The sequence below is a fragment of the Martes martes genome (assembly GCF_963455335.1).
Source record: "Martes martes genome assembly, chromosome: 1".
Lineage (NCBI taxonomy): Eukaryota > Metazoa > Chordata > Mammalia > Carnivora > Mustelidae > Martes > Martes martes.
The window spans coordinates 92,755,459-92,783,398 of record NC_137888.1 but is presented as its reverse complement, the minus strand read 5'-3'; the positions used below and the strand labels follow the sequence as shown (position 1 = coordinate 92,783,398).

Below are 27,940 nucleotides of genomic sequence, written 5' to 3'. Positions count from 1 at the left end.
ATGAGTCAAACACAGAAGAAGAATTCTTCAAATGGAGAAACTAAACCCCGGGCCTCATTTGTCAACAAATTCCTCAGGGGCTCAAAATTCATGTCCTCCAAACCTGAAAGCAGAAAAGAGAGCAATGACCTTGAAACAACTGATTTCCAACCCTGCAACGAGGCACAGAAAACAGCCACCTTAGATACCGGTAAACTTCTGACTGCTCTTATTTCTTTATTTTTTAGAATAATGCTTTCCCCTAAAGAGATCGTATGGGTTAAACTAAAACTAATCTGAGTCTCTATTCTAAGCGTTTACTATGTGACTTAAATGCTTTAAATACTTTGCTAATTTGACTTTTAAATGATCAAAAGTAACACTACGGGAAGGTATAGAGAAAATACTTTGTTTTCTTTCATTCTAACACAAATGATTCTTTCTTCAAGATTCTTTTCAGACTTTTGTTCATATGCATGCATTTATGGCCAGTCAGGCAGTCAACAAACCTGGAGTCACTACATTTGTATGACAGCTACTGTTGTGTTACAAATGCAGCCATAAGAAACAGGACCTCGTGTACACAAAGAACTGAATGCACACAATTTCAGTGTGATAAGTGACTGGAAGAAGGCTAAGGAGACAGAAGGATGGATGGGGTCCTACTCTAGATGGGATTGTGGGGAAAGATTCTCTGATTTGGTGGCATTTGAGCAGAGGTCTGGATAAAGTAAGCCAAGGAGAATGGACGAATAAAGCCAGTCACGTGGACATCAATGGCAGTAGGTTCCCAGGCAAAGGGAACTGTAAATGCAAAGGCCCAAGGTGGGACTGGGCCTGGCATGCTTGAGAGTGAGCCCAAGGTCAGGGGTGCCGAAGCACGAGGAGTGACGAGAGAGAACAAGAGCAGGAGGACAGTCATGGAGGTGCCTGGGGGCCAGAGCAGGCATCTTTTGCACTTATAATAGCTTACAAATCCCTCTTGAGCTTACATGGAGCTGTGATATTACTTCTGCAACATATGATTATATTGCTTAACCCCAGCATGGCAGACATGCATAAAATGATGTTCATATGCCACCTTGAACAGCTATTCCACGTATATGCCATAACTACTTAAGTTCCTTTTTCGTCCTTCAGTGACTATTTTTGTCTTTCCCTCTTACTTGTTCCTGGCTTCATTGTATTTCAGCCTTTATTTTTTTTTAAAGATTTTATTTATTCATTTGACAGACAGAGATCACAAGTAGGCAGAGAGGCAGGCAGAGAGAGAGAGAGAGAGGGAAAAGCAGGTTCCCCGCTGAGCAGAGAGCCCGATGTGGGGCTCGATCCCAAGACCTTGAGATCATGACCTGAGCCGAAGGCAGAGACTTAACCCACTGTGCCACCCAGGTGCCCTTTAGCCTTTTTTTAAAATATAAATTCTTAGAACAGATAATACAGATTCAAGAGTTATGAAAATAAATAGTGCCAAATCTCTCCCTAAAGCTATATATCATACACAATACCATTGGCATATTATTAGATTAAATGTATTTTTTAAACATCTTAAACTTCTTATGCAAACATACATAGTAGTAGAGAGAATAGTCTAAAAGGAGTCTCAAAGGAGTCTCCATGATCACTTCCCCCCATCAATGATCAACCCATGGCCAATCTTGTTTCATCTATACTTACCTTTAATTCTGTCCAGTTATTTGCATCAAATACCAAAAACAATATCATTTTATGTGAAAGTCAATTAAGTATATTTAAATATATTTTGGAAATAGGAAGTTAAAGTCTACTTTAAAAAAAAAAAAAAGACAACCTGTATCAGAAAATTGTTGATACTTGTTCTAACGTAGGAAACGAAGCTTCGGGAACGTGGGTCATGAATGCCACAACCATGATGAAATTGACCGTGCAAGGCCAGGCATTGGTTATCCTGGCTGTACAACACTGGCCACTCAACCTTGCATGGCTTCTCCATTTCCATTTCTCCCAAAATTCAGTGGCTCCTGGAGTCATGTCAATTCTGCCCTCAAATGGCTCTGAGAACTGGTTCCTCCTCTCTATTGCTGTTCTGGCTTTCACTGTTTTTTGCCCAGACTGCTGGGATAGCTTCCTAACTAGTTTCCCTATTTCTGGTCCAGCTCTCTGGCCAGCTTGTCCTTCACTCTGCCACGGCTTGCTCTCTCTAAATCACAGACATGATGTCTTTTCACCTGCTTCAAATCTTTCCCCGAGTCTCTCTTGCCTTGGAGAGAGTCTACACTTCCAAGCACGGTCTTCAGGGTGTTTATGATCAGATGGACCTCTCTTTGTGTCCTCTGCCTTCCCCCAACCTCATGTTCATCCTCTACTCCTGACATTGAGATTCACTTGCAGTTTCCTGAACTGGCCATACATATTCTTTCAAAGGGGTTCCCTGGGCTTATAAAGACCTTCCCTTGTATCACCATGCTCCTTCTGCACCCCTCCTCCACTTATCCCTCCCTCATGTCCACCCACCTGGCTGACTCTCCCTCTCCCTTAAGGTGTAATTCATGTATCCCTTCCTCTTGAAAGCTTGCCAAGACATGTCCATGGGACCTGAGGTACTTATTGTCACACCATGTGTTCCCAGGTACCCTCCGCACGCCTCCACCATTGCATGTCTCCTCTGTGTGGTGGGCATGGCTTTCATGTTTGTCTCTTCCATTAGACAGGTAGCTCCTCAAAAATAAGGAACTTGTTATCTTGGTTCCCTGTACAGTGCCACCCATGTTACAAATGTGTAATCATGTTTTATGAAACCTCTTGGTTGTTTATAAGCAAGAAACTAACCCTTACAGATGTAGGTTGGAAAGAACCTAATGTGAAGATACTGCTTAGCTCACAGGATCACGTGGGGAAGGCAAAAGCTTGGTTCAGCAGTAAAACAGCCAGGAAAAGGCCCTGAATCACTCCACAAAACTGCTCAGATGTGACAACTTTGTCCTCTTCATGGCATGTCAGTCATCCTACCTCAGCCAATGGAGAGCAATTCTGACTCAACTGTTTTATGTCTTGAGCTGTGACATATGCTATCCTTTAAGGAAATGGTTTTATGTATTAAAAAAATGATATATATGGTCTGCAAGGACGTGTCCAAGGACCTCACAAACTGGTACTCATACTTATACTTGGGAGTTTGATAAAGATTTATCGTGTTGACTTATTTTGGTCATTAAGGAGTTTAAAGCTAATATTCATTCATTCATTCAATTATCTGTGCATTCAACAAATATTAATAGAATACCTCTCACATAAAAGGCACTGCAGAGTCCCATCTCCCTGGGAGGCCCCAGTAAATGAGAAGTGAACCAGGTAGGAATTATAGTCTCTCTTTCCAGACGAGTAAACCGAGGCTCGGAGAAGTTCAGTGACTTGCTCACCTACGGGACCCATGATTTGAACCAGGTCTTCCATTCATGCTATCTTAGACTTGCCAGTCATATCCAGGATTACAGAGTGCCCAAGTAGGATGCGGTATGAGAAGAGATTCCTGAAACTGTCAATTGGTAGGTCACTGCTGGTGACCTTTGAGAAACAATTTGTTGGGATAGGTGATTGTGGTCACCAGAACATAGAGGGTTAATTGGCAAATGGGGTGACATGGGCCCAGCAAGTACAAACCACCCTTTCCAAACATTTGACAGTAATCATTTCCTAATGATGGACCAAAAAGTAGCTTGAGAAAACAGAAGCTTTGGTGAAGCTGGAACTTGAGCATGATTGTAGGTTGAACCTATGGAGATAAAAAGCTCAAAAACAGAAGGCAGAAAGCACCAGATAGCACACAGAGAGATTTTTTTAACACAGAAACTCATTAACACAAACATACATATAATGCGCTTTGGAGCAGACCGTTCTGGGTTCAAATTCTGACTTGCTACTTACTCACTGACAGGCTCTCTGTGTCTCAGGTTCCAAACCTATGAAATAGTGTGATTGTGACTCCTTGCATGAAGTTTACACAAAACATCCTGTACCCATTGGCACATAAATGTTAGTCCCCCACCCACCACTCTCTTCTGCTCTACCCCAAATTAGAATTGCCAGATAGAATACATGCAATATTTGGGACATACCTTTACTAAGCAATGATTCCTTGTTTACTTGAAGTTTAAATTTTATTGGAAAGGCTGTTTCTGTTTTTCCTAAATCTGGCAACCCTATCCAAAATAAAATGCGATCTATCCAATCAATGCACGATGCAAGTGGAAGGCCAGAGTGAAGACACAAAATGGTGGATGGTGCTGCCTCCTACTGGCAGAATGTGGTAACACCAACCATCCTACAAAGATGTACGCTGTATAGGTGTTCTCTTAAAAACAGCCAGCCAGTGGTGATAGTGGACATCCCTGCCGTGTTCCTGACCTTAGCGGAAAAGCTCTCAGTTTTTCCCCATTGAAAATGATATTTGCTGTGGGTTTTTCATAGATGGCTTTGATTATATTGAGGTATGTACCCTCTATCCCTACACTGTGAAGAGTTTTGATCAAGAAAGGATGCTGTACTTTGTCAAATGCTTTTTCAGCAGCTATTGAAAGTATCATATGGTTCTTGTTCTTTCTTTTATTAATGTATTGTATCACATTGATTGATTTGTGGATGTTGAACCAACCTTGCACCTAGGAATAAATCCCACTTAGTCGTGATGAATAATCCTTTTAATATACTGTCTGATCCTATTGGCTAGTTATTTTGGCGAGTATTTTTGCATCTGTGTTCATCAAGGATATTGGTTTGTAATTCTTTTTGATGAGGTCTTTGGGTTTGGGATCAAGGTAATGCTGGCCTCATAAAATGAGTTTGGAAGTTTTCCTTCCATTTCTATTTTTTGGAACAGTTTCAGGGGAGTAAGTATTAATTCTTCTTTAAACATTTGGTAGAATTCCCCTGGGAAGCCGTCTGGCCCTGGACTCTTGTTTGTTGGGAGATATTTGATGACTGCTTCAATCTGCTTCCTGGTTATGGGTCTGTTCAGGTTTTCTATCATAGTATTAGAAGTCCTAGCCTCGGGGTGCCTGGGTGGCTCAGTGGGTTAAAGCCTCTGCCTTCGGCTCAGGTCATGATCCTAGGGTCCTGGGATCGAGCCCCACATCGGGCTCTCTGCTCGGCGGGGAGCCTGCTTCCCCCTCTCTCTCTGTCTGTCTCTCTGCCTACTTGTGATCTCTGTCCGTCAAATAAATAAATTTAAAAAAAAAGATTAAAAAAAAAAAAAAGAAGTCCTAGCCTCAGCAAGCAGACAACAAAAAGAAGTAAAAAGCATCCAAGCTGGCAAAGAAGAAGTCAAATTCTCACTCTTTGGAGATGATATGATACTTTATGTGGAAAACCCAAACTCCACTCCAAAACTGCTAGAACTCATATAGGAATTCAGTAAAGTGTCAGGATATAAAATCAATGCACAGAAATCAGTGGCATTTCTATGCACCAACAGCAAGACAGAAGAAAGAGAAATTAAGGAGTCGATAGCATTTACAATTGCACCCAAAACCATAAGATACCTAGAAATGAACTTAACCGAAGAGGCAAAGAATCTGTACTCAGGAAACTATAAAGTACTCATGAAAGAAATTGAGAGGACACAAAGAAATGGAAAATCATTCCATGCTCATGGATTGGAAGAAAAATATTGAGAAAATGTCTATGCTACCTAAAGCAATCTACACATTTAACACAATCCCTATCAAAATGCCACCAATTTTTTCAAAGAAATGGAACAAATAATTCTAAAATTTGTATGGAACCAGAAAAGACCCCAAATAGCCAGAGGAATGTTGAAAAAGAAAACCGAAGTTGGCAGCAGCATGATTCCAGACTTCAAGCTCTATTACAAATCTGTAATCATCAAGACAGCATGGTACTGGCACAAAAACTGACACATAGACCAGTGGAACAGAATAGAGAGCCCAGAAATGGACCCTCAACTCTATGGTCAACTAATCTTCGACAAAGCAGGAAAGAATGTCCAGTGGAAGAAAGACAGTCTCTTCAGCAAATGGTGTTGGGAAAATTGGATAGCCACACGCAGAAGAATGAAACTGGACCATTTCCTTATACTACACACAAAATAGACTCAAAATGGATGAAAGACTTGAATGTGAGAAAGGAATTCATCAAAATCCTTGAGGAGAACACAGGCAGTGACCTCTTCAACCTCAGCCACAGCAACTTCTACCTAGAAACATCGCCAAAGGCAAGGGAAGCAAGGACAAAAATGAACTCTTGGGACTTCATCAAGATCAAAAGCTTTTGCACAGCAAAAGAAACAGTCAACAACACCAAAAGACAACTGACAGAATGGGTGAAGATATTTATAAATGACATATCAGATAAAAGGCTAGTATCCAAAATCTATAAAGAACTTATCAAACTCACACCCAAAGAACAAATAATCCAGTCAAGAAAAGGGCAGAAGACATGAACAGACATTTCTGCAAAGAAGACATCCAAATGGCCAACAGACATATGAAAAAGTGCTCAATGTCACTCAGCATCAGGGAAATACAAATCAGAACCACAGTGAGATACCACCTCACACCAGTCAGAATGGCTAAAATTAACAAGTCAGGAAACAACAGATGTTGGTGAGGATGAGGAGAAAGGGGAACCTTCCTACGCTGTTGGTGGGAATGCAAGCTGGTGAAACCACTCTGGAAAACAGCATGGAGGTTCCTCAAAAAGTTGAAAATAGAGCTACCTTATGACCCAGGAATCGCGCTACTGGGTATTTACCCTAAAGATACAAATGTAGTGATCTGAAGGGGCACGTGCACCCAAATGTTTATAGCAGCAATGTCCACAATAGCCAAACTATGGAAAGAACCTAGATGTCCATCAACAGATGAATGGATAAAGAAGATGTGACATATATACACAATGGAATACTATGCAGCCATCAAAAGAAATGAAATCTTGCCATTTGCAATGATGTGGATGAACTAGAGGGTATCAGGCTAAGCAGAATAAGTCAGAGAAAGACAATTATCATATGATCTCCCTCATACGAGGAATTTGGGAGGCAGGGCAAGGAGTCTTAGGGGGTAAGGAGGGAAAAAATGAAACAAGATGGGATTGGGAGGGAGACAAACCATAAGAAACTCTTAATCTCACAAAACATACATAGGGTTGCTGGAGGGTGGAGGGGGGATAGAGTGGCTGGATGATGGACATTGGGGAGGGTATGTACTATGGTGAGTGCTGTGAATTGCGTAAGCCTGATGATTCACAGACCTGTACCCCTGAAGCAAATAATACATTATATGTTAATAAAAATAAATAAAATAAAATTCAAGTTGCCTTAAAAAAAAAAAAAAAAGCCAGCCAGTGAATGAGGAACATTGGGGAGGGTATGTACTATGGTGAGTGCTGTAAATTGTGTAAGACTGATGATTCACAGACCTGTACCCCTGAAACAAATAATACATTATGTGTTAATAAAAAATCATAGCCAGCCAGCAAACACACTGCAGAGGAGAAGTAGAGTTTGTGTTCCTCTCCTAATATTTAAATCTAGGCTGATCACTACTGAAATCCTACTATTAATTTTCACTGGTACCAATATATTTCTCTTTAGCTATGTGGTTTTATACTTCGTAAGGGTTAGAAGAGTATCACTGCATATTTGGAACTTACACTTTCATTATGGATTCCAGTATGCTCTTTTTATGTTTTAAAATTGTACATTTTCATCTACAAAACCTCCTTAAAGTCACTGTCAGTACCTGCATATTTGTTTTTCCTTACAAAAGTATGATGTGTTTTATATGTGTCTTAAATGCTGACACATATTGGGACATAATAGGCGTTCAGTGAAATTAAAGCTTTTCTTAGCTTAATGTTCGCATTAGCCCAGCATTAGTACAGAGGAACTTGATAAGGGGGCCACATAAGTCGTCTCTCTCAGCAAGAAGGACAAATGAGGCTTTCTGGGTGTATTCTCTGGCAGGGGTAGAGAAAAGCTCTCCCAGCCACTCTGCCCTCTGGATCTGTCAATTGAATGGTCTAGGAGCCGCGTTTCGTTGGCTCCCGTAGCCAACGAAGCTCCAGGCGGGTGAGGCCAGGTGACTGCAATGCTTCCCTTTCCTCACCTGTTTGGTCAAATACCTGTATTCCCTGCAAGCTGGTGCAATCACTCTGGAAAACAGTGTGGAGGTTCCTCAAAAAACTGAAAATAGAGCTACCCTACAACCCAGCAATTGCACTCCTGGGTATATATTCTAAAGATACAAACGTGGTGCTCCGAAGGGGCACGTGCACCCGAATGTTTATAGCAGCAATGTCCACAATAGCCAAACTGTGGAAAGAGCCTAGATGTCCATCAACAGATGAATGGATAAAGAAGATGTGGTATATATACACAATGGAATACTATGCAGCCACCAAAAGACATGAAATCTTGCCATTTGCGACGACGTGGATGGAACTAGAGGGTATCATGCTTAGCGAAATAAGTCAATCGGAGAAAGACAACTATCATATGATCTCTTTGATATGAGGAAGTGGAGATGCAAGGCGGGGGGGGTTGGGGGGAGGTAGGAAAAGAAAAAATGAAGAGATGGGATTGGGAGAGAGACAAACCATAAAAGACTCAATCTCAAGAAACAGACTGAGGGTTGCGGGGGGGAGGGGGGATGGGAGAGGGTGGTGGGGAAATGGACATTGGGGAGGGTATGGACTATGATGAGTGCTGTGAAATGTGTAAACCTGACGATTCACAAACCTGTACCCCTGGGGATAAAAATACATTATATGTTTATTAAAATAAAAAAATTAAAAAAAAAATACCTGTATTCCCCACCCGGCGTGCACCAGGCTGTGCGACCCTCAGCAGCATTTAGCTTAAAGGCTGTGCTAACAAGTTCGCCACTTCGCCCAGGAAGACAACCGTGTCCACATGCTGACAAGCCCCTGTCAGGCCGTGAAGGGAAAGCCCCTGAGTCCTCAGTTTCCTTGCCGGAAGAGGGTCACTGCAGTGATCAGTGTCCAGCACCTGGAGGCAGGACAGTGGTGAAGTTCTGTCTCCGCTAAGCGCTTCCCTTCTGGGCGGAGGTTTGCTCAGGACTGTTGTTAGTCAGTCCGTTGACTCGTCTTATTGCCATCACTGTGCATCGTTACCACGGTCTCACTAACGGCACGTTCTTCTTTATTCTCACCATGTAGCTCAGCCTCTCACTTCAGAAATGGAAGGGGGACCCAGCATGGAGGGAAAGGAGCAGTTCCTGCAGAAGCTGGGCAGAACGGCCGTGGACAAGTGTCTAGATCTGAACAACTGCAGGCTGACGGCGGCCGACTTGAGGGAAGCGGGTCTGTAGCAGCTGGCGCGCACGGAGGGCCACGGGAGCCCTCGGGTTGCCATGGGCGGGCAAAACACGCTCATTACTCACCTGGCAACCCTGGGTCTCAGGGTGGCCCCAGACAACTCGGGAGTAGCAGCTGCACCACTATTTTTCTTTTTTTAAACAAGTTAATTGATCCTTCCTCAAGCTTCAAAGATTTGAGCCGAGCGTAGGAGGAAGGTTCCTTAGTCTGTCTGTTCTCCCTGAGCATTTCACCGCCCCTACTGATGGCTCCGTACTCCCTGAAAAACATTTGTCTTGCCCACAGCATGAGATATAAACTCGTGCAGCCCGTCCGTGAAGCCCGAGCCCTGCCGGGTGCGTAAAGGGGTGTTGTGCTCAGTTATTTGTGGGGTAAGAGAGGAAACGCCAGCAGTCATTGCTCACAACCTGCGTGCTCAGCAGCGTAAGCCGCACCTGCCCCACGGAAGCAGCTGTCTGGTTGCGAAGGTGCCCCTCCCCACACAACTATGACCACCTTTCTTTTCCCTTTTTCTCAGAGACCTTAAGTCCAGCCTTCCCTCAAACTAGTTGTGTCTCCCAGCACAGAGGTATCAAAAGAACTGGATGGTGAGTCCATCCTTGACCATTTTAACGAGAATCCATGCCATTACATTTTGGACATCTCTTCAGCGAGAACCCTATCCATGTCTGTGTTTCCAGATGCCCGTGTGTGCTAGAATCACTAGCAGAGTTTGTGTTCACTTGAGTTCAACCCAGACCACTGACCTGGAGTCTCGGAGAGCGGGCCCCAGCATCTTGTTTTTAATTTTTTTTCCTTCTTCATGTGTTCAATAGACGTCTCTGCTTGATAAAGTTAGAATTTTGGTGAACAAGTTGAAATTGAAGAGTAGTAGAAAAACAAAAAGCAAAATATAAATTTCACTCAGAATATTGGACGCTGCTGTGCCTAAAACTGTAAGAGCTCGGCTTGCTACTTCTGACTGCTGCCCTGAACCTTCAAGATAGGTATTTAAAAGCAAATACTCGAAGATTCTTCGCCTGCTCCAGGTTGGCATTTCCACTCTTGAGTCTCATCGCTTCAGGACATAAAGATGGCCTTAGCGAATCTTTATCACAGACAGTAAGGTCGCTGTTAATGGGCAATGGCAGATACTCAGACAAGGTTCCGGTCAGGCTTTGTGCCTGTCTAAACCTCCACATGTTGGTCTATTTAAATATAATGGGAGCTTTCTAAGGTGGTGATACCCAGGAAATCATGATCTAAAAGAAGGGGTAACATGTACCCCCAATCTCGGCAATCCTGGCCAACAGAACAGTCCTCCAGCTTTCAGCCCGAGGATCTGATAGGATGAAGGGGTGAGGAATTATTTTTGCAAAATAAAGGACTAGTATACATATCACAGCGGCAGTGGCAGTAACAGTAGAATTACCATTTCTGCTACAATAAAGGAGCTCCTATGAAATCTTATGGAGATACTGCTACATTTTTGGAGTGCATTTATTTGGCAGAAATAGGTAATATCCTAGGAAATAGGAAATACAAAAGTCATTCTTCCCAATTGCATGGCTGAGGGACCCCTGCTTTGCTGAAAGCCAGTATGGCCGCCACCGCTCCTTCGTGCAGTTACGTATGCAAATCTGTATATCCTCTTGTTCATTTCCAGTTGCTTTGCTGCCTCTTCTCCCAGACTTGGAAAAACTGGATATTTCCTGGAATGATTCTGTAGGCGGAAACCTCCATTCAGTCACACAGCACCTGCATCTCCTCAGCAAGTTAAAAATCCTGAGGCTGGGAAGCTGCAGACTTACCACGGATGATGTGCAAGCCCTGGGTATGGTCAGTGTTTCACTGGAAGCGGCTCTGAAGTGTCAAGGGCAAATCCCTGGGTCACCCCCGCCCTCCAGGTGCTCTTGAATGAGAGCGCCTGGATGATGGAATGCCATGCTAGCACTTGCAAAACTTCTAAAAAGCTACGCAGCCTGTACCTACTAGCACTGTAGTAAGCCCCAGGACAGAGTAGGGAACAAGCCTGGCCAGAAAGACACCTGCTCTCATGGAATTTAAATGGAGATAGTTTGTCAAATTTGCTTACTCTCAGTCTGCTAATTGTCTATAAAATTGAGGCGTTGGGGTAGATAATGATTATTTTCCGATCCCAAAATAATCTCTTCTATTTTTCCATTCCCATCTTAAAAAATGGATCAAAACAATATTTTTAAACTAAAAGCAATGGTTTAAATAGAACTAGGACCTCAATTAAGTTAATTTATATACTGAACATAGAATATAGGATAAAATTTGTCATGTTATTAACCCAACTCTTTATACGATCCTTGCTGGTTTCAGATGCCATTCAGATCTTTAAATATTCCTTTGGTCTGAAGTTTCTTATTTCAGTGACATATTTTGATCATTTACATCTCTGCAAAGATCTCTGTAAAAACAACACAGTTCATGTCAAATGTCCTCTCTCTAATCCCTCTGTAGAAAATCAGGGTCAGTTGACGCCCCCTGGCCCACCCTTCCTGTAGCTGAGGAGAAACACCACATAAGTGGCCAAGTGTTAGTTCACATTCTAGCCCCGCGTCTAACTAGTCTTGTGACCATGGACAATTATTTAAACTTCCTAAGCCTCAGCTTTCTTATCTCTGAAATGGGTTGGATATCTACCTCAAAAAACTATTTTGAGGATTAAATAATTTCTGTGAAGCACTTACTACGTGCCTGGCACATAGTACATGCTCAGTAATGGAGAGGTCCTCCTTTCAGTACTCCCTCATTCGAAATTAACTTTCAGTGGTTTGATGCGATGAGTTGAGCCCCACTGGTTAGCAGCTGATTATTATGTAGCAGACTGCAAATTTAACTCACTGCTACTCAGGGGTGAAAAGAAAATGTAGTTTCTCTATTTTCTGTGATTCATCTAAATTTTGTTCATGATCTTCCAACCTTAAGAAGTGAGGAAATGGGAATTTCTGCCCTGGAACTCATTCCAAACTTACCTGGTTCAGGAGAGAGCCTCCATCCTTGTTGCCATGATGTTTTGTAACCCATTCCTTCTCCCAGACTCCTCCTCTCTGGAAGGCTTCTGCATCTTCTCCCATCAGAAGGGACCTTCCTTAGTATTGATGGCTGATGGGGTACAGGGCGAATAAATGGTTTAATGAAAAGAGACCATAAATCAGGGGGCATCCCAATATTATTATACCTGTTACAATTACTGAGTGTAGGATGATCGATGATGGCTCCCCCGTACCATGTGCACAGCAGACATGGCTGATCAGTCGTGCACTCTCTGTCCCTGATGCTGAGGAGGGCTTCTGGACTATAGAAAGCCACCCTAGCTGACTGGTGATGGCACACAAAATGGCACCTGGGCTGAGAGAACATGCATTTTAACATGAGGTTCCTGGACTCCCAAAACCTCAGTCCACACAAAGAACGGCCAGCGGCTGAAGTCCAAGGCCAGTAGTGGACCGTGGAGGAGAGGCTTCTAGACACAGGGGACTTTCCATTACTCTTAAACATTCGGTGTTGAGATTGACTCCGCAATCAAGGAAGTGCATTTTCCATGTGTGTGCCTCTCTGCCCTGTTCTACCCAGGACAGTGGAAGTCATTCCTAAGGCTGATTTCCCTGGTCACTTCCCTGCTCTCTCCCAGCCTCCATTCCAGCCCTCAGATGCTTTCCACCCTTTTCTCACTGCACCCTCCTCCACTCTCCAGGGCTGCATGGCTGTTATGAGTTGCTAGCATCTTGTGCTTTATTACTGGTTCTCTCTAGGGCTCGGTTCAGTTGTATATTCTTGATGTCTAAGTGAGCTTTGCCCCCGGGATGGTGGGTGCCCTGCTTGGCCTCTCCTCATCCTCTGGTCCAGCTTCCCAGTGATGCTGACCCCAGACAAGGTGGACGAGAGAAAGCAGTTGGAATAGTACATGTATTTACTACCACAAAACCGACTCCACAAAACCACCTACTGACAGGTGGGGTTTTCTGGACAATGATTTTTGTACAGAGGCACAGCTTCTGAACCTTGGAGGGACTAGAATTGCTGAGCCTCTAAATACAGGGGCTCAGCCTGCTGGGACTGGGCAAGAACTGGGTCTACTCTGTTCTTTGGCACCTGACCAGTCCCTGGCTCAGCCATTATCATCCCATAAATAACACTTGAGCTGATTTTGAGGCAGACTCCCTGCTTTGCAGATTAGCAATCGACCCAATCTTTGGGCTGTTTTGTAACAGGAGAAGCACTCGGGGGCATAACTGACCTGCAGGAGCTGAACTTGTCCTGGAACAGTGAAGTGGGGGGGAACTTGCCTCTGACCCTCCAGAAGTTCCAAGAAGGGAGCAAGATACAAACGCTTGAGCTTGTGGATTGTGACCTCACATCTGAAGATGGGGCATTTGTAGGTAAGTGGAATTTGGAAGGGTCCTTCCCAGAAAATAAATGTGAAGATGCCCACGAGCAGGCAATCTGAGGGTCAAAGGGTCAAAGTTGGCTGTGTTTTATCTTGCCTGAATTGGAAGAGGGGCTCACTGTACCCCCGGGATCACATGAGGCTGCCCTCCCCATCCTGCCCCAACATTCACACCCTGCTTTTTTATTGAGTTTCTCTTCTCATTTGGATTCACTTCCCTCTAGGTCAGTTGCTACCCATGATGCAAAATCTCGAAGTCCTTGACCTTTCCCTTAACAGAAATATCGGTGCCAGTCTGAACAGTATTGCTCAAGGATTAAGAAGTACCTCAAATCTGAAAGCACTGAAGTTACACTCCTGTGGGCTATCACAAGAGAGTGTCAAACTGCTGGGTGAGTTAGCAATGACTGGGATTTTTCTGTACATACATAATTCTAGTTTATATTTAATTTTTTTAAGCTGTTAGGAAATTCAACTAAATATACACAGCGGTTATGTTGAGGCATGAGATTATAGGTAATTTAAATCTTCTTTGTTTTATTCTTTTCTAACTCTTTTACAATAAGCATATACTTTCATGAGTCTAAAGATAATCTCTCAAAATCGCTGCCTCTGAAAAGGCCAGGATATTCCGGGTTTGAGATAGACACTGGGCAAAAGAAAAGTTATGTGCTAAGAAAGCTCTCCATTTTTCTCTTACTTTTGAAAATGTCAACATTATTTTATGCTCGGTAGTAGGAAGGAATTCGTACTGATAAAAAGAAAGCTTCAGTGGCATCTGTAGGGAGAACATGACATGAAATTTTGTGTTCCCCTTCGACTTACAGAGCCTATAATATCCTTTTCACTGGCAGTTTGAGTAAGTCTAGAATTCTGTGAAATGCCAATGCGCCAGTGTAGGAGGACGAGGACGAGCCATTGCAGGGTTCCACTGAAGCCATTGGCAGTCAACGCAGATCATGGGGTGTTGTTGGGGGGGGTGGTTTTGGGGGGGTGTTTGAAGCCACTGTCAAGTCCAGAGAGGGCCAGATGGTAGGAAGTCTAAAGTTCTTCCCCCATCTTGGCTTTTCTCAACCCGGTGTATTTTCACCGTCTCCCTTCTACACACCTGCCCCCTTGCCTGCCCTGCACCTGCCTTCCACCTTCTACCTTGTCAAAATGGGACTTTCGATTTTCTCTTTTAGATGCTGCTTTTAGGTATTTAGGTGGACTGAAGAAATTAGACCTTTCCTGCAACAGGGAGCTGGGTGGAGGTTTTGAAGACTCATCAGCTCCGCTGGTCATGTTGGAGCATCTAGAAGTTTTGGATCTTCACCAGTGCTCGCTCACGGCCAATGACGTGGCATCGCTGAGTAAGTGTGAACAATAGAGTCAAGGAAGGACTTTTGGAACCTCAGTGTATGTTTAGAACTTGGCAAATTTGAGGTGTCCCCTTAAACTTACTTAAACTTACCAAAAGCACCAAATCATAAAAGTTCTTTGAATGCCCCAATATTTTATTTGCCATATATTATGTGTCCAGTAAATATGAGTGAATCTAAATTCCTCCTATACACGTTTGTAAATGATGGATGTGGCACTTGGTGAAGAAAATTTTGAATATATGTTACTGTTTAGAAATGACTCTGTTAGTTACAAAGTTTGTTTCAAACAGGGATGTAGAGAGAAGGCCCAAAAAAGGGCACTGCGGCTTTCTGACTAACAACTGAAGTTAAGCCCCTTAGATACAGTGAAATTACACAAGAATTTAGGGTGGTGCATCACCGGTGTACATTATAACTTTAGGTGCCTACACTGGCTTTCCACTGTAGACATAATCCTGTAATTATAACACATAATATATAAATGCAATTTCCCATAACAAACAGCGCCAAGCGCAGCCTTGCCATTAAGGAGTTTATTCCATCTGTGGCCACAGTAAACTTCCAAAACACCTGCAGGATCTCATCACAGCTTACCGTCTAGACTTGACCAGGCTGGTTCAGGCCACTGTCATCTTGTGCCCAGACTACCGCGAGTCCAAGTGGTCTCCCTGTTCCTCCTCTGTCGTTCTGACTTTGTTGCCTAGCCTTCCCCTCCTCGATTCTACCCCAGCCACTTTTCTGTGCTGACCTCCTGTCCCGGGGCCTTTGTCCTTACTCTTTCTCCAGATCACGGCCCCTCCTGTGTTGGGAGCCCCTTCTGCGTCTCTCCTTCATTAGGTACAGGGGGCTGGCACAGAATTAGCACCAGGAAATGCTTGTTGAATATGATCGAATGAATGAATCAACTGAAAACAAGAATAAGGGTACCTGGGTGGCTCAGTTGGTTGAGCAACTGCCTTCAGCTCAGGTCACAGTCCTGGAGTCCTGGGATCGAGTCCTGCATCGGGCTCCCTGCTCAGCGGGAGGGGTCTGCTTCTCCCTCTGACCTTCCCCCTCTCATGCTCACTTGCTCTCATTCTCTCTCACTCTCTCAAATAAACAAATTAAATCTTTAAAAAAAAAGCATTAAAAAAAAAGAAAACAAGAATAAAAAGAATTTTTTGGCTTTCTTTAGTACAGTTTGGGAAGGAAAAGACTAAAACAGGTTTTTAGATCCAACATCTATATTTTAGACCTGCTAAATTACATTTGGGGCTCATGCCTCAATTTGGAAAATGGAGAAAAGTTCAAGGCTTTCATAAAGATTTTAAAGGAACAAAACAAATCTGTTTCTGAGCTCCAGGTGGGGCGTATGGGGTATCACCATCCCCTTTGCTTCTGAGCGTCATACCTGGAGGAGATACCCCTGAATTATCAGCAGCCAGATTCCAAAGAATGAATTTTCCTTGATACAGCCAAATGAAATGAATATCACCTCTGGTCGTCTTACTCAGAAGAAGGTTCCAGGGCTAGAGGGACCTCAGTTGTTACCGCTAGCATAACAGGGGATCTGCTTCTCTTACCAGGCTCACTGCCACCAGCACGAGTAAACAGCCCTGGAAAGCTAATGATTATATAAGAACTGTAGCAAATTGCATCGTTCTCCTACTGTCTAATTTGGAAGAGATGGAAATGAAAATACATTCCATTTATACCTTAGGAGGTTAAATAACTCACCATTCTTTTATCTGATCATTCTAGATGCTCCAAAGAAATGGAATTACGGGTTGTTTAGCCAACAACTTTTGATTCAAATCATCTAGTTGTACAAGGCACTGTGCCATGGGCTAAGGGAAATTCACAGTCCGGGAGCCTCCATCCGGTAGGGACAGGAATCAACCGCCCACACAGCGAAGAGGAAGACACTGTGACATCTGTTGGGATCCCACCTGCCTGCCTGCCTTTCCTTCCCATCCTCCTTCCCTCCTTCCACAAACATCTGTGCCTCCAGTGTTCTAGATTCTTCTGCACACTCTGGGGAGGAAGCAGGCCCTACAGATAAGCTCATTTTCACTGAGGGAGGACAGAAAAACAGATAAGCAAAAATGAATAGGGTGACATAATAGTGACCAAGGGCTTCTGTGGCTTAGGGGGCCCTGGAAGGCTCTGCAAAGGTGAGGCAGCCCCACAGAGATACAGAGATAGCGTACTGACATGTACCGAGTCGTCTCATCTTCCCAGTGACCCTGTGAAGTTCTGTTGTCGTTATTACTATGGCAATAACTGAGGTTCAGAGAAGTTAAGTAACTTTCCTGAAATCACACAGTTCTTTAGCAGCAGAGGCAGGATTAGAACCCAGTTCTGTCTCCAAGGTCTTTGCTCCTAGCCTGGCGAGAGCCCTGCACACTGGGGAGTGTGGCTGGTGTGCGTGTGCATAAGCGAGGGAGACTGTGGGACTCTGGGACCCAAATATCCAGCAGACTCTTCGTGAGATGGTGCCTAAAACATGTCACTGCTGACATTTCCACAGCCCAGGTAATCCCTTTACTCTCCAGTCTTCAAGAGTTGGATTTATCTGCCAACAAGAAGATGGGCAGCTCTTCCGAAAACCTCCTCAGCCGGCTCCGATTTTTACCAGCACTGAAGTCCTTACTCATCAACAGCTGTGCTCTGGAGAGTGAGACTTTTACCGCCCTGGGTAAGAGAATTCCCCAGATCCCTGCAAGCATGTACAGTAACACCTGAGAACACATACTCCCTACATAGGACTCTCATGGCAAGCCTCTGCCAGAGGCAAGGCTGTGAATGAATAATTTGTCTTCTTTTCAGGAAATGTTTCTCTTAAAAGTGGCTTTCTGAAGGCCAGATGAATGATTCTGGCTGATTCGCAAATTTAACATTTTTAAAATCTAAAGTGTACATAGCCAACTCTGGAGGTCCATATCCATGGTAACTTGGGATTTCACCGAGGTGCCAATATAAACTGGATTGCTGGGAGTCTGATGGGGAAAGTGAGGCAATTCCTGGTGTGTGAGTCTAGTTGACGGCCCAGCACCCACTTTCCAACAGAATTCGTTGCCCTCTCTAGGAATCTGGGCCTGCTTAAAGGTCATAAATACTGTCTGGCCTAGATCAAGGGTCTACAGAATCTGGAATGTCTGCCTCTTTGGGGGCAAGAACATTGTCTGCAAGATAGAGGGAGATACTTTTTTAAGATTTTATTTATTTATTTGACAGAGAGAAAGACAGTGAGAGAGAGGGAACACAAGCAGGGGGAGTGGGAGAGGGAGAAACAGGCTTCCCACAGAGCAGAGATCCTGATGTGAGGCTCGATCCCAGGACCCTGGGATCATGACCCAAACTGAAGGCAGACACTTAACAACTGAGCCACCCAGGCACCCCTAGAGGGAGATACTTTGAGGCAAAGTCACTTGGCATCATTCTGCAGAATCCGCCACCCAGGCAGAGCACTTTGGGCATACATTGCCGGATGGGGGTCCCCAACGCCACCTTTAGGTTCAGTGATTCACTAGGAGGACTCACAGGTCTCAGCCTAGAGTTGGATTCACTGTTGGGATTTATTACAACAGAAGGGTACAAGGCAAAATTGGCAAAGGGAAAGGCATGTGGCACAAAGAGGAAACCAAGTACAAGCTTCCAAGAGCCCTCCATCTGTGGAGTCACACAGGACACGCTTCCTTCGCCCACCAGCTTCTGACAACACATGTGAAGTGATGCCTTCCACGGAAGCTCACCTGAACCTTCCATCCAGGGCTGGATTTATTGCGGGGGGTGAGCACGCAGGCGCCCTCTACTGGCACATATCGGAATTCCAGAGCACAGAAGGAAAGCTGGTGTTCGGCATAAGTCATAGAATTTGCAGACACAGGGGAGGCGCCGCGAGCCACTCTTATTAGGTGAGGAAGGGGTGGAACACATCCAACTACAAGTGCCCGCACGCCGGCCAGCCTTGCCAGGAAGTCTTTAGGGGGTGGCAGCCTCAGGCCTGGCCGGTTAACTCTTGCTCTGCACACACGCACGGACTAGAGAGCTTGCACTGCGGTGCTTCCTGGACAAGGAGGAAAACAGAGTCCTTCTCTCTGGCCCCCAAGGGTTCTATGTCCGTTGACATTTCTAGAAAAATGAATTGTACCATGGACTAGACAGGAGTTACAACTAATGAAATAAACATATTCTAGTAACAAAATAAGTTATTTATTAATGTCTGTTAACAGAAATGAATGCATGTAATTCACCCCAAATTCTAAGACCTCTACATTTAGGGCACGCTTGAGGCCTTTCAGCCCAGTACTTTGTTCGGCCCACATAGATTTGGTTCTTGCTGTGAACTGTGCCCATCCCTCTCCCAGCATCGCTCATCTCCTTGTCCCCATGTCTGGATGGGCAAAATAGCAGATCTGGAGTTCTTAACCTGAGTCAGAGAGTCAGTCTAGAGTTGTGCCTAGGGGAGGAGGCTGTAAACTCCAGAAAATTAACTGCAATTATTTTGTGGGGGAATATGTGGTACATTTTCTGGCTTCAAAGCACTTGGGATTAGGCTGCCTAAAATAAAATTCTGGCTCTAGCTCTTGTGACCTGAGATAGTTAACATCTCTGTGTTTCAGTCTCCTTGTCTGTAAAATGTAAAATGGAATAATAGTACATACTTCATGGGGTTGTAAGAATTACATGTGTTGGGATGCCTGGATGGCTCCGTCAGTTAAGTGGCTGCCTTTGGCTCAGGTCATGATCCTAGGGTCCTAGGATTGAGTCCCGCATCGGGCCCCTAACCCAGCAGGGAGCCTACTTCTCCCTCTGCCTGCTCTGCCCCCTGCTTGTGCGCACTCGCTCTCTCTCTTTCTCTCTCTCTCTCAAATAAATAAATAAATAAATATCTTTAAAAAAAAATTAAATGTGTTGATACATGTAAAGTCCTTGGAAAGGTGCCTGGCATATTGTAAATGCTCAGTGAATGTTAGTTGTTAATATTATTATGGGGAGAGAAACTATAAATTTCATTTACAAAGTAAATTAGATCTCACCACTACCCAATTTAAAAAGACACAATGGCAGCCCACAGCACCTCTGTTAAAACCCACATCCTTCACGGGGTCTAAGAGGCCCCAGTGATCTGGCCCTAGTACCTCGGGCCTCTGGCCAGTCTCCCCCTTGCTCCCTGAACCAGACTCAGCTGGTTTCTTTTGGTTCCTTCCTGTCACTGAGCTCTCCCTTGTCTCCAGGCCTTCCTCTTCTCTGGATGGAATGCCCCCCACCCCCACCAGCCTCCTTCTCTTTCCTGGGGAGCTCTGACTTCAGGTTTCAGCATAAAGGCTCCCTGTTAAGACACCATCTCTTACCTAAATGAGGAGCCTCTGTATCTTTTTGGCTTAGGTCATGATCTCAGGGTCATGAGATTGAGCCCTGTGTCAGGCTCCATGCCGGCGTGGAGCCTGCTTAAGATTCTCTCTCCCCCCTGCCTTCTGCCCCTCCCCTCCTTACATTCTCATGTTCTCTCCCCCTGGCTTCCAAAATAAAGAAGTCAAGTAAACATATAATTCTCCACAACACTTTTAGAAGAAAAAGTTCCATTTCTTATTGATAGGTCTCTGTACCATGCAGGTGGGAGGGATTTTCTTATTAGATATCATAAAAGGATATATACTTGCCCCTTGACACCTGTTATTCTTTAGAAAGAAGAGTGGAATTAAAGTATAATTAACTATATCTTAGGAATAGTTGTTTGGGTTAATTTCAACACTAGGGGCAGCTGAGAATTAAGTAGAACATTTTTGAACCTCATTTTAAAATCTCTCCCAAATCCACTAGTTCTCTTCCTCATCTCTGAAACTGCAGGGAGGTCGACACAAACACATTTGGGTGCTTCAGAGTCCTGAGGAGGCTTGGCCGCATTTCTGAACTTCTGCCGTGACTGAACACAAGAATATGTAAAACAAGGACGTGCTCTGGAAATCTCAACTAGCTGTCCAAATCCTCTGTTGCTTTCTCCTTCCTAGATGGGAACTAAAGGAGAAAAATCCCAGTTGATAGTGAATTCCATTTAATCAAGTCTTACTTTTCTAAATTTCCAACATTTCTCCCAAATAAAAATAGACAGCATAAGTTGTGGTCATGAATTTTGGGCAGAAGACAACAGTTGCTGTAACTTTCTTATCTCAGTTACATTACTATATTGCCCCAGGTTCCTCAGTTGCAGAGAGGGAAGCCTAAAGGATTGCTGTTCTGTTATCAATTTTAGCTGAAGCCTCTGCTTACCTCCCTGCTCTGGAAATATTCGACCTCTCTTGGAATAAATGTATTGGTGGCAACCTGAAGCTGCTTCTGGAAACACTGAAGTTCTTAGCGTCCCTCCGCGTGCTGAGACTGAGCAGCTGTGGCCTGGTGACGGAGGACGTGGCTCTCCTGGGTTGGTATCCACTGGTCCCACAGCAGTCCTGGCCCTCAGAGCCCAGTGCACCTGCACTGCAGGGGAAGGGTGGCAGGGAGCCAGGCCAGGCCTGTGGTGGACCCTCTTTGCCCCTTCCCTTCTTTCTCTTGGACATCTGCTTAGGAGAGAGCTGGTGGAAACCAATAAGGGCAATTCCCAAGCCAGGAAGATAGAGGAGGGCGTTTCACAAAGGGACAGATGGGCATAGACATGGTGGTGGGGCGTTTCAGCTTCTGCTCCCTGCCTTCCGCGCACAGGGAGGGGAAGGACTGTCCTGGTCTCTTATTCAAACTTCAGTTCCCTCCAGCCTGCCTTCACAAAGTTTGCCCTGTCCACGTGGTACCCGCACTGTTACTTAATTTTTCCTTTATACTGAGTCTTTAACCTAAATGCTTTTATTTAAACAGGAAACTCATCATCACCATAACTGAGATACGGGAATCACCTCGCATAGACATTAGTACACTGTTGCCAGGTGAAGGCTTTGAATAGAGGTTCATCCTCTCTCTGTTAGAAAAAGGGGAAGAGAGGTCTTTAAGAGCATCAATCTGATGCTTTCTCCATGTCAATTTAGAAAGATGGAAAGAGAGTTGAATAAGGAATAAGTTTTGCACTGCAGGATTCCAGGGTATATAATATAATACCTTTCCCAAATCTCCCCTAAAATTGCCTCTGTTATGTCCACTTCCCATTGGGAAACAATGAATTGGAGAGTACATCTGTGTCTCTCCTCTACCCTTGTGCCCACATCCCCAGGACCACGCAGCCATCCGCCCCCAGATCTCTTAAGTGATGAGGACCCCTCCAAAATTTTTTTTGTGTATAACAAGTTTTACTATACCTGGTTAGCCATTGCCACTTTTATATTGCTTGGATTATTTTAACAAATGTTCTTTAAGAATACTTAATCACTTGTAGCTTTTTTTCTTTTATAAATAATAACAGTTTCTCAGAGTAAACTACAAAAATATTTCCATAACTTATGATCCTATTACCCAGATGTTTAAAATATCTAGTAAGTATAAAATAGTGAAACATAATAATTAGGATACTCATGTGATTGGAAAATTCAAACAATACAAGTAAGTTAAAACGATGCCTGCGATTTGGTTTAAAATACAGTAATATGATTATCTCAAAAATCATATAGTCATCTCAGGACATGCAAAAAAAGCATCTGACAAGAGTCAATATCCACATGTGATAAAAACTCCCAGAAAAGTGGGATTGGAGGGAATATACCTCAATATGATAAAAGTCATCTATGTCAATCCTACAGCTAACATCATACTTAATGGTGAAAAATGGAGAGTTTTTCTCTAAGGTCAGGAACAAGAGAAGGATGTTCACTCTCGCCACTTTTATTCAACATGGTACTGGAGTCCTAGCCACAGCAGTCAGGAAATAAAAGGCATCCAAATTGGTAAGGAGAAGTAAAGCTTTCACTATGATGCATGATGCATACAAAGTCAATTTGCAGAATTCTGTTGCATTTCTATACCTAATAATAAAGCAGCAGAAAGAGAAATTTGAGAAAACAACCCATTTACAATTGTACCCAAAATAATAAAATACCAAGGAGTAACTTAACCAAGGAGGAGAAAGACCCGTACTCTGGAAACTATAGGAGACTGATCAAAGAAATTGAAGGTGACATAAACAAATGAAAAGATACCCCATGCTCATGGGCTGGGAGAATAAATATTGTTAAATGTCCATACTATCCAAAGCAATCTACAGATTTAATGTAACCCCTATCAAACTATCAACAGCATTTTTCACAGAACTAGAATAATCCTAAAATTTGTACAGAATTACAGAAGATCCCAAGTAGCCGAAACAATCATGAAGAAGAACACAACTGGAGGCATCATAATCCCAGATTTCAAGATATACTACAGAGTTGTAGTAATCTAAACAGTATGGCCCTGGCACAGATACAGACAGATACATAGATCAATGGAACAGAGCAAAGACCCAGGGTGGAAAAAAAAAATCTTTGCTTATGTGGTCAAGTAATCTACAACAAAGGAGGCAAGAATATACAATGGGGAAAAGACAGTCTCTCGATAACTGGTGCTGGGAAAACTGAACAGCTACAGGCAGAAAAATGAAACTGGACCACTCTCTAACACCGCACACAGAAGCTCAGAATGGATTAGAGACCTAAATGTGAGACCAGGAACCATAAAACTCATGGAAGAAAACATAGGCAGTGATCTTTTTGACACTGGCCTTAACAACATTTTTCTAGATATGTCTCCTCAGGCAAGGAAAACCAAAGCAAAATTAAACTCTTGGGACTACACAAAATGGAAAGCTTTTGCACAATGAAGGAAAACACCAAAAAATATGAAAAGGCAACTTATTGAATGGGAGAAAATATTTGCAAGTGATAGATTCAGTAAGGCATTAATGTCCAAAATATTTAAAGAATTCAAACAATTCAAAACCAAAAAACCCCAAATAATCCAATTTAAAGATGCACAGAGGAACCAGAGAGACATTTTTCGAAAGATGACATGCAGATGGCCAACCAGACACAGAAAAAGATGCTCAGCATCACTAATCATCAGGGGAATGCAAATCAAAACCACAATGAGGGAGGGCCTCGCTGGCTCAGTAAGTAGAGTGACTCTTGATCTTAGGGTTGTATGTTTGAGCACCACATTGCACATAGAGAATACTTAAAAATAAAATCTTAAAACCCACAACAATATGAAGTATCATCTTACACCTGTCAGAATGGCTAAAATCAAAAAGATAAGAAATAGCAAGTCTTGGAGAGGATGTGGAGGAAAAGGAACCCTCCTACACAGTTGGTGGAAATGTAAATTAGTGCAGCCACCCTGGAAAACCATATGGAGGTTCCTCAAAAAGTTAAAAATAGAAATAGCACATGAGGGGCGCCTGGGTGGCTCAGAGGGTTAAAGCCTCTGTCTTCGGCTCAGGTCATGATCCCAGGGTCCTGGGATTGAGCCCCGCATCAGGTTATCTCCTTGGCAGGGAACCTGCTTCCTCCTCTCTCTCTCTCTGCCTGCCTCTCTGCCTACTTGTGATCTCTCTCTGTCAAATAAATAAATAAAATCTTTTAAAAAGAAAAGAAAAGAAATAGCACATGATCCAGTAATCCTACCACTGGGTTCTTACCCAAAGAAAACAAAAACACTAATTTGAAAAGATATACACCCCCCCATGTTTATACCAGCATTAATTATAATATCTAAGATACGGAAGCAACCTAAGTGTCTACAGATAGATGAATGGGTAGAAAAGAGTGGTACACACACACACAAGAATATTACTCAACCATAAAAAAGAATGAGATCTGTTTTTTAAATACATACATTTTATTTATTTATTTTTAAAGTAAGTTTTATGCCCAACATGGGCCTTGAACTCATGACCCAACAATGGGATCAATGACTCAACAATCTTGAACTTCTGCAGAGTCTTATGCTCTACAGACTGAGCCAGCCAGGTGCCCCAAGAATGAGATCCTCCATTTGCGAGAACATGGTTGGACCTAGAGGGTATAATCCTAAGTGAAATAAGTCAGAGAAAGACAAATACTATATGGTTTCATTTATATGCAGAATCTAAAATGCAAAACAAACGACAAAAAGCAGACTCTTAAATGCAGAGAACAAACTTATCATTAGTTACCAGAGGAGGTGGAAAATGGGTGAAATAGATCAAGAGAACCAAGTGGTATAAAAACTTAATAAATAAGTCATGCAGATGAGAAGTATAGCATAAGGAATGCAGTCAATAATACTATAGGATAAATAAAAATAAAATACAGTCATATCTTAGAGATATTGTGGGTTTGGTTCAAGACTACCACAATAGAGCAAATATTGCAAAAAGTCAAGTCGAGTACATTTTCTGGTTTCCCAATACATACAAAGTTATGTGTACACTATATTGTGGTCTATTAAGCATGCAATACATTATGTCTAAAAAAAGAATGTACCTTAGTTAAAAAATACTTTATTGTGGGGTGCCTGGATGGCTCAGTCTGTTCAGTATCTGGCTTGTGATTTCAGCTCAGGTGATGATCTCAGGGTTGTGGGATCGAGCCCCACTGGGCATGGAGCCTGCCCAGGATTGTCTCTCTCCCTTTCCCTATGACCCTACTCCCCCTAAAAAAATACTTGTTTGCTTAAAAGAGCTAACCATCATCTGAGCTTTCAGCAAATCCTACCACAGATCACCGTAACAAATTAGGGAAAAAATTCAAATATCGTGAGAATTACAAAATGTGACACAAAGACAGAGTGAGCAAATGCTGTTGGAAAAATGGTGCTTGATGCAGAGTTGACCCAAACCTTCAATTTGTTAATTTAATAAAAGCACTATCTGTGAAGCACAGTGAAGTGAAGTTTGATAAAAGGAGGAATGTCTGTACTAAAAAAAATAAATATGTAAATAGAAGGGAAGGATTAGGTGAAACATGATTGTTGTAATGAAGGTAAGTGTTGAATCTGAATGACAGAGACATGGGAGTTTATGCTCCTATTTGGCCTATTTTTTTGTACCCTTTAGAATTGCCATAATAGAAAAAATTGTAAAACAGAAAAGCATGCACATTGTCTTTAACAGTTAGGTCTTGAGAATATGGTGAGTAATGTTGCAGAGTGAGGAAGAGACCCACATCAACACGGACACCTATGAATGGAGTGCCGCTCTCGAGTGTATGGAATGCTAAGCTTTCAAATGCACAGTGGACCCAAACCATGGGCAAGGGAAAGCAATGGGGATGTAGCAACCTGCTTGCTCTGGGAGCCAGGACACATGAAGAACGACCGGGACACATTTACTCCTAAAGGGAGAGAATTCGAGGGGAACAGACTGTCGTCTAACACCACAAGGCTGATGTGAGGAAGGAGCCAAAGTGTCTGGCAGGCTGCAGGGCAATCAGTGAACGTCACTGGAAGGCAGAAAGGGACCTGAAGGATGGGGGCTTTCTCCTGCTGAGAGCCACCCCACTCCGTTGCGGCAACCAGCAAGTGTGCCTCAGGCAGGAGCTGGCTGGTCACCAGTAGAGAAGCTGGAGGGAGAGTCATCTCTGATCATTGATCCAGAGGCTGAATGAGGGTGCCTCCAGGGTAGGTCCCTGCCAACTCTGAGATCCCGTGCTACTCATATGATCTCTGTGGTCCATCACTGCATTTGGCTGGCAAGGGAAGCACGCTCTGGTTGCTTTGGGAAGCTCTCCTATCTCAAGTTACTATCTTGAGTGTTACTCAAGTGTTACACTCTTTTTTTTTTTTTAAAGATTTTATTCATTTGACAGAGATCACAAGTAGGCAGAGAGGCAGGCAGAGAGAGAGAGGAAGGGAAGCAGGCTCCCCGCTGAGCAGAGAGCCCGATGCGGGGCTCGATCCCAGGACCCCAAGATCATGACCTGAGTTGAAGGCAGAAGCCTTAACCCACTGAGCCACCCAGGCGCCCCCAAGTGTTACACTCTTGTTAACTATGCTAGTTACTATCTAATGTTACTATCTTTTCTTAGCTTCATCACAAACTATTATCAAGTGCCATTTTAGGTCGTACTGTGATATGTGCTCTTCAAAGGGAAAACTGTTCTGTGAATTGGAGGTCCCTAAGGTGACTTAGAAATCACCCACGTGTATTTTGCCATGAAAAGTGCTCAGTTAAATACTTGCTGAACAAAGAATGACTGAATGAACAGTGACCAACTAAACGGTATTAAACAGCAAGATGACAATTTATAAATGGTCCTCAGTTTAGTGAGAGCCGTCACTCCTCACGTTTAACTGGAGTCTGTAGGAAGAGGTGGGACTTTAGTGGGGCCAAGAGCAGGAACTTGACACAAAAGATATTATTTGGGTTGGGATTTGGAAAGAGAGAGAAAAAAAAAAAAAACAACTTTCAAGCTGTACTTGGGATGCACAGAGAACAGATTTGGTATTAACGTGATTTCAGATGCCCCGAATAAAGCTGCTAGCTAATAACAAATCATTTCTAATCACCAATCATTACTGATCTTAGAACTGGCAAACAGCCACAGGAGACAGTTTTCTTGTATTTTAGCATTTAGTGTGACTTTATTTTCCAGCCTCGGTAATACACACAGGTCACCTTGCCAAGCTACGGGAGCTCAACCTGAGCTATAATGATGGCATCTGTAATGCAGGATGGGCCATCTTCTGCCAAAATGTGTGGTTCCTCAAAGAGCTGACCGAGCTAGATATTAGCCTTCGGCCATCAATTTCTCGAGATTGCGGACAATGGTTTGGACACTTGTTAAATGCTATCACCAAACTTTCTGAGATCACGGAGATAGGGATGAGAAGATGGATCCTCCTTACTTCGCAGGAGGAAGAACTAGAACATTTTTACCACGATCACAGACACAGCATTCACTTTGACCTAGGTGAGTTTCAGGAAGCTGATCTCCCAAGGCTTAACTAA

General features: G+C 43.4%; 1 protein-coding gene across 1 annotated transcript; it reads left to right on the top strand.

Annotated features, from left to right (window-relative positions):
- On the top strand, positions 1–27,940 carry LRRC31 (leucine rich repeat containing 31; the record flags this gene model as incomplete). Its single annotated transcript, XM_080821289.1, has 9 exons — positions 1–190; positions 9,154–9,297; positions 10,958–11,125; positions 13,536–13,703; positions 13,936–14,103; positions 14,896–15,063; positions 17,585–17,752; positions 21,311–21,478; positions 27,585–27,940. 9 exons carry the CDS (start codon positions 1–3, stop codon positions 27,938–27,940), a joined length of 1,698 nt encoding a protein of 565 aa, XP_080677415.1.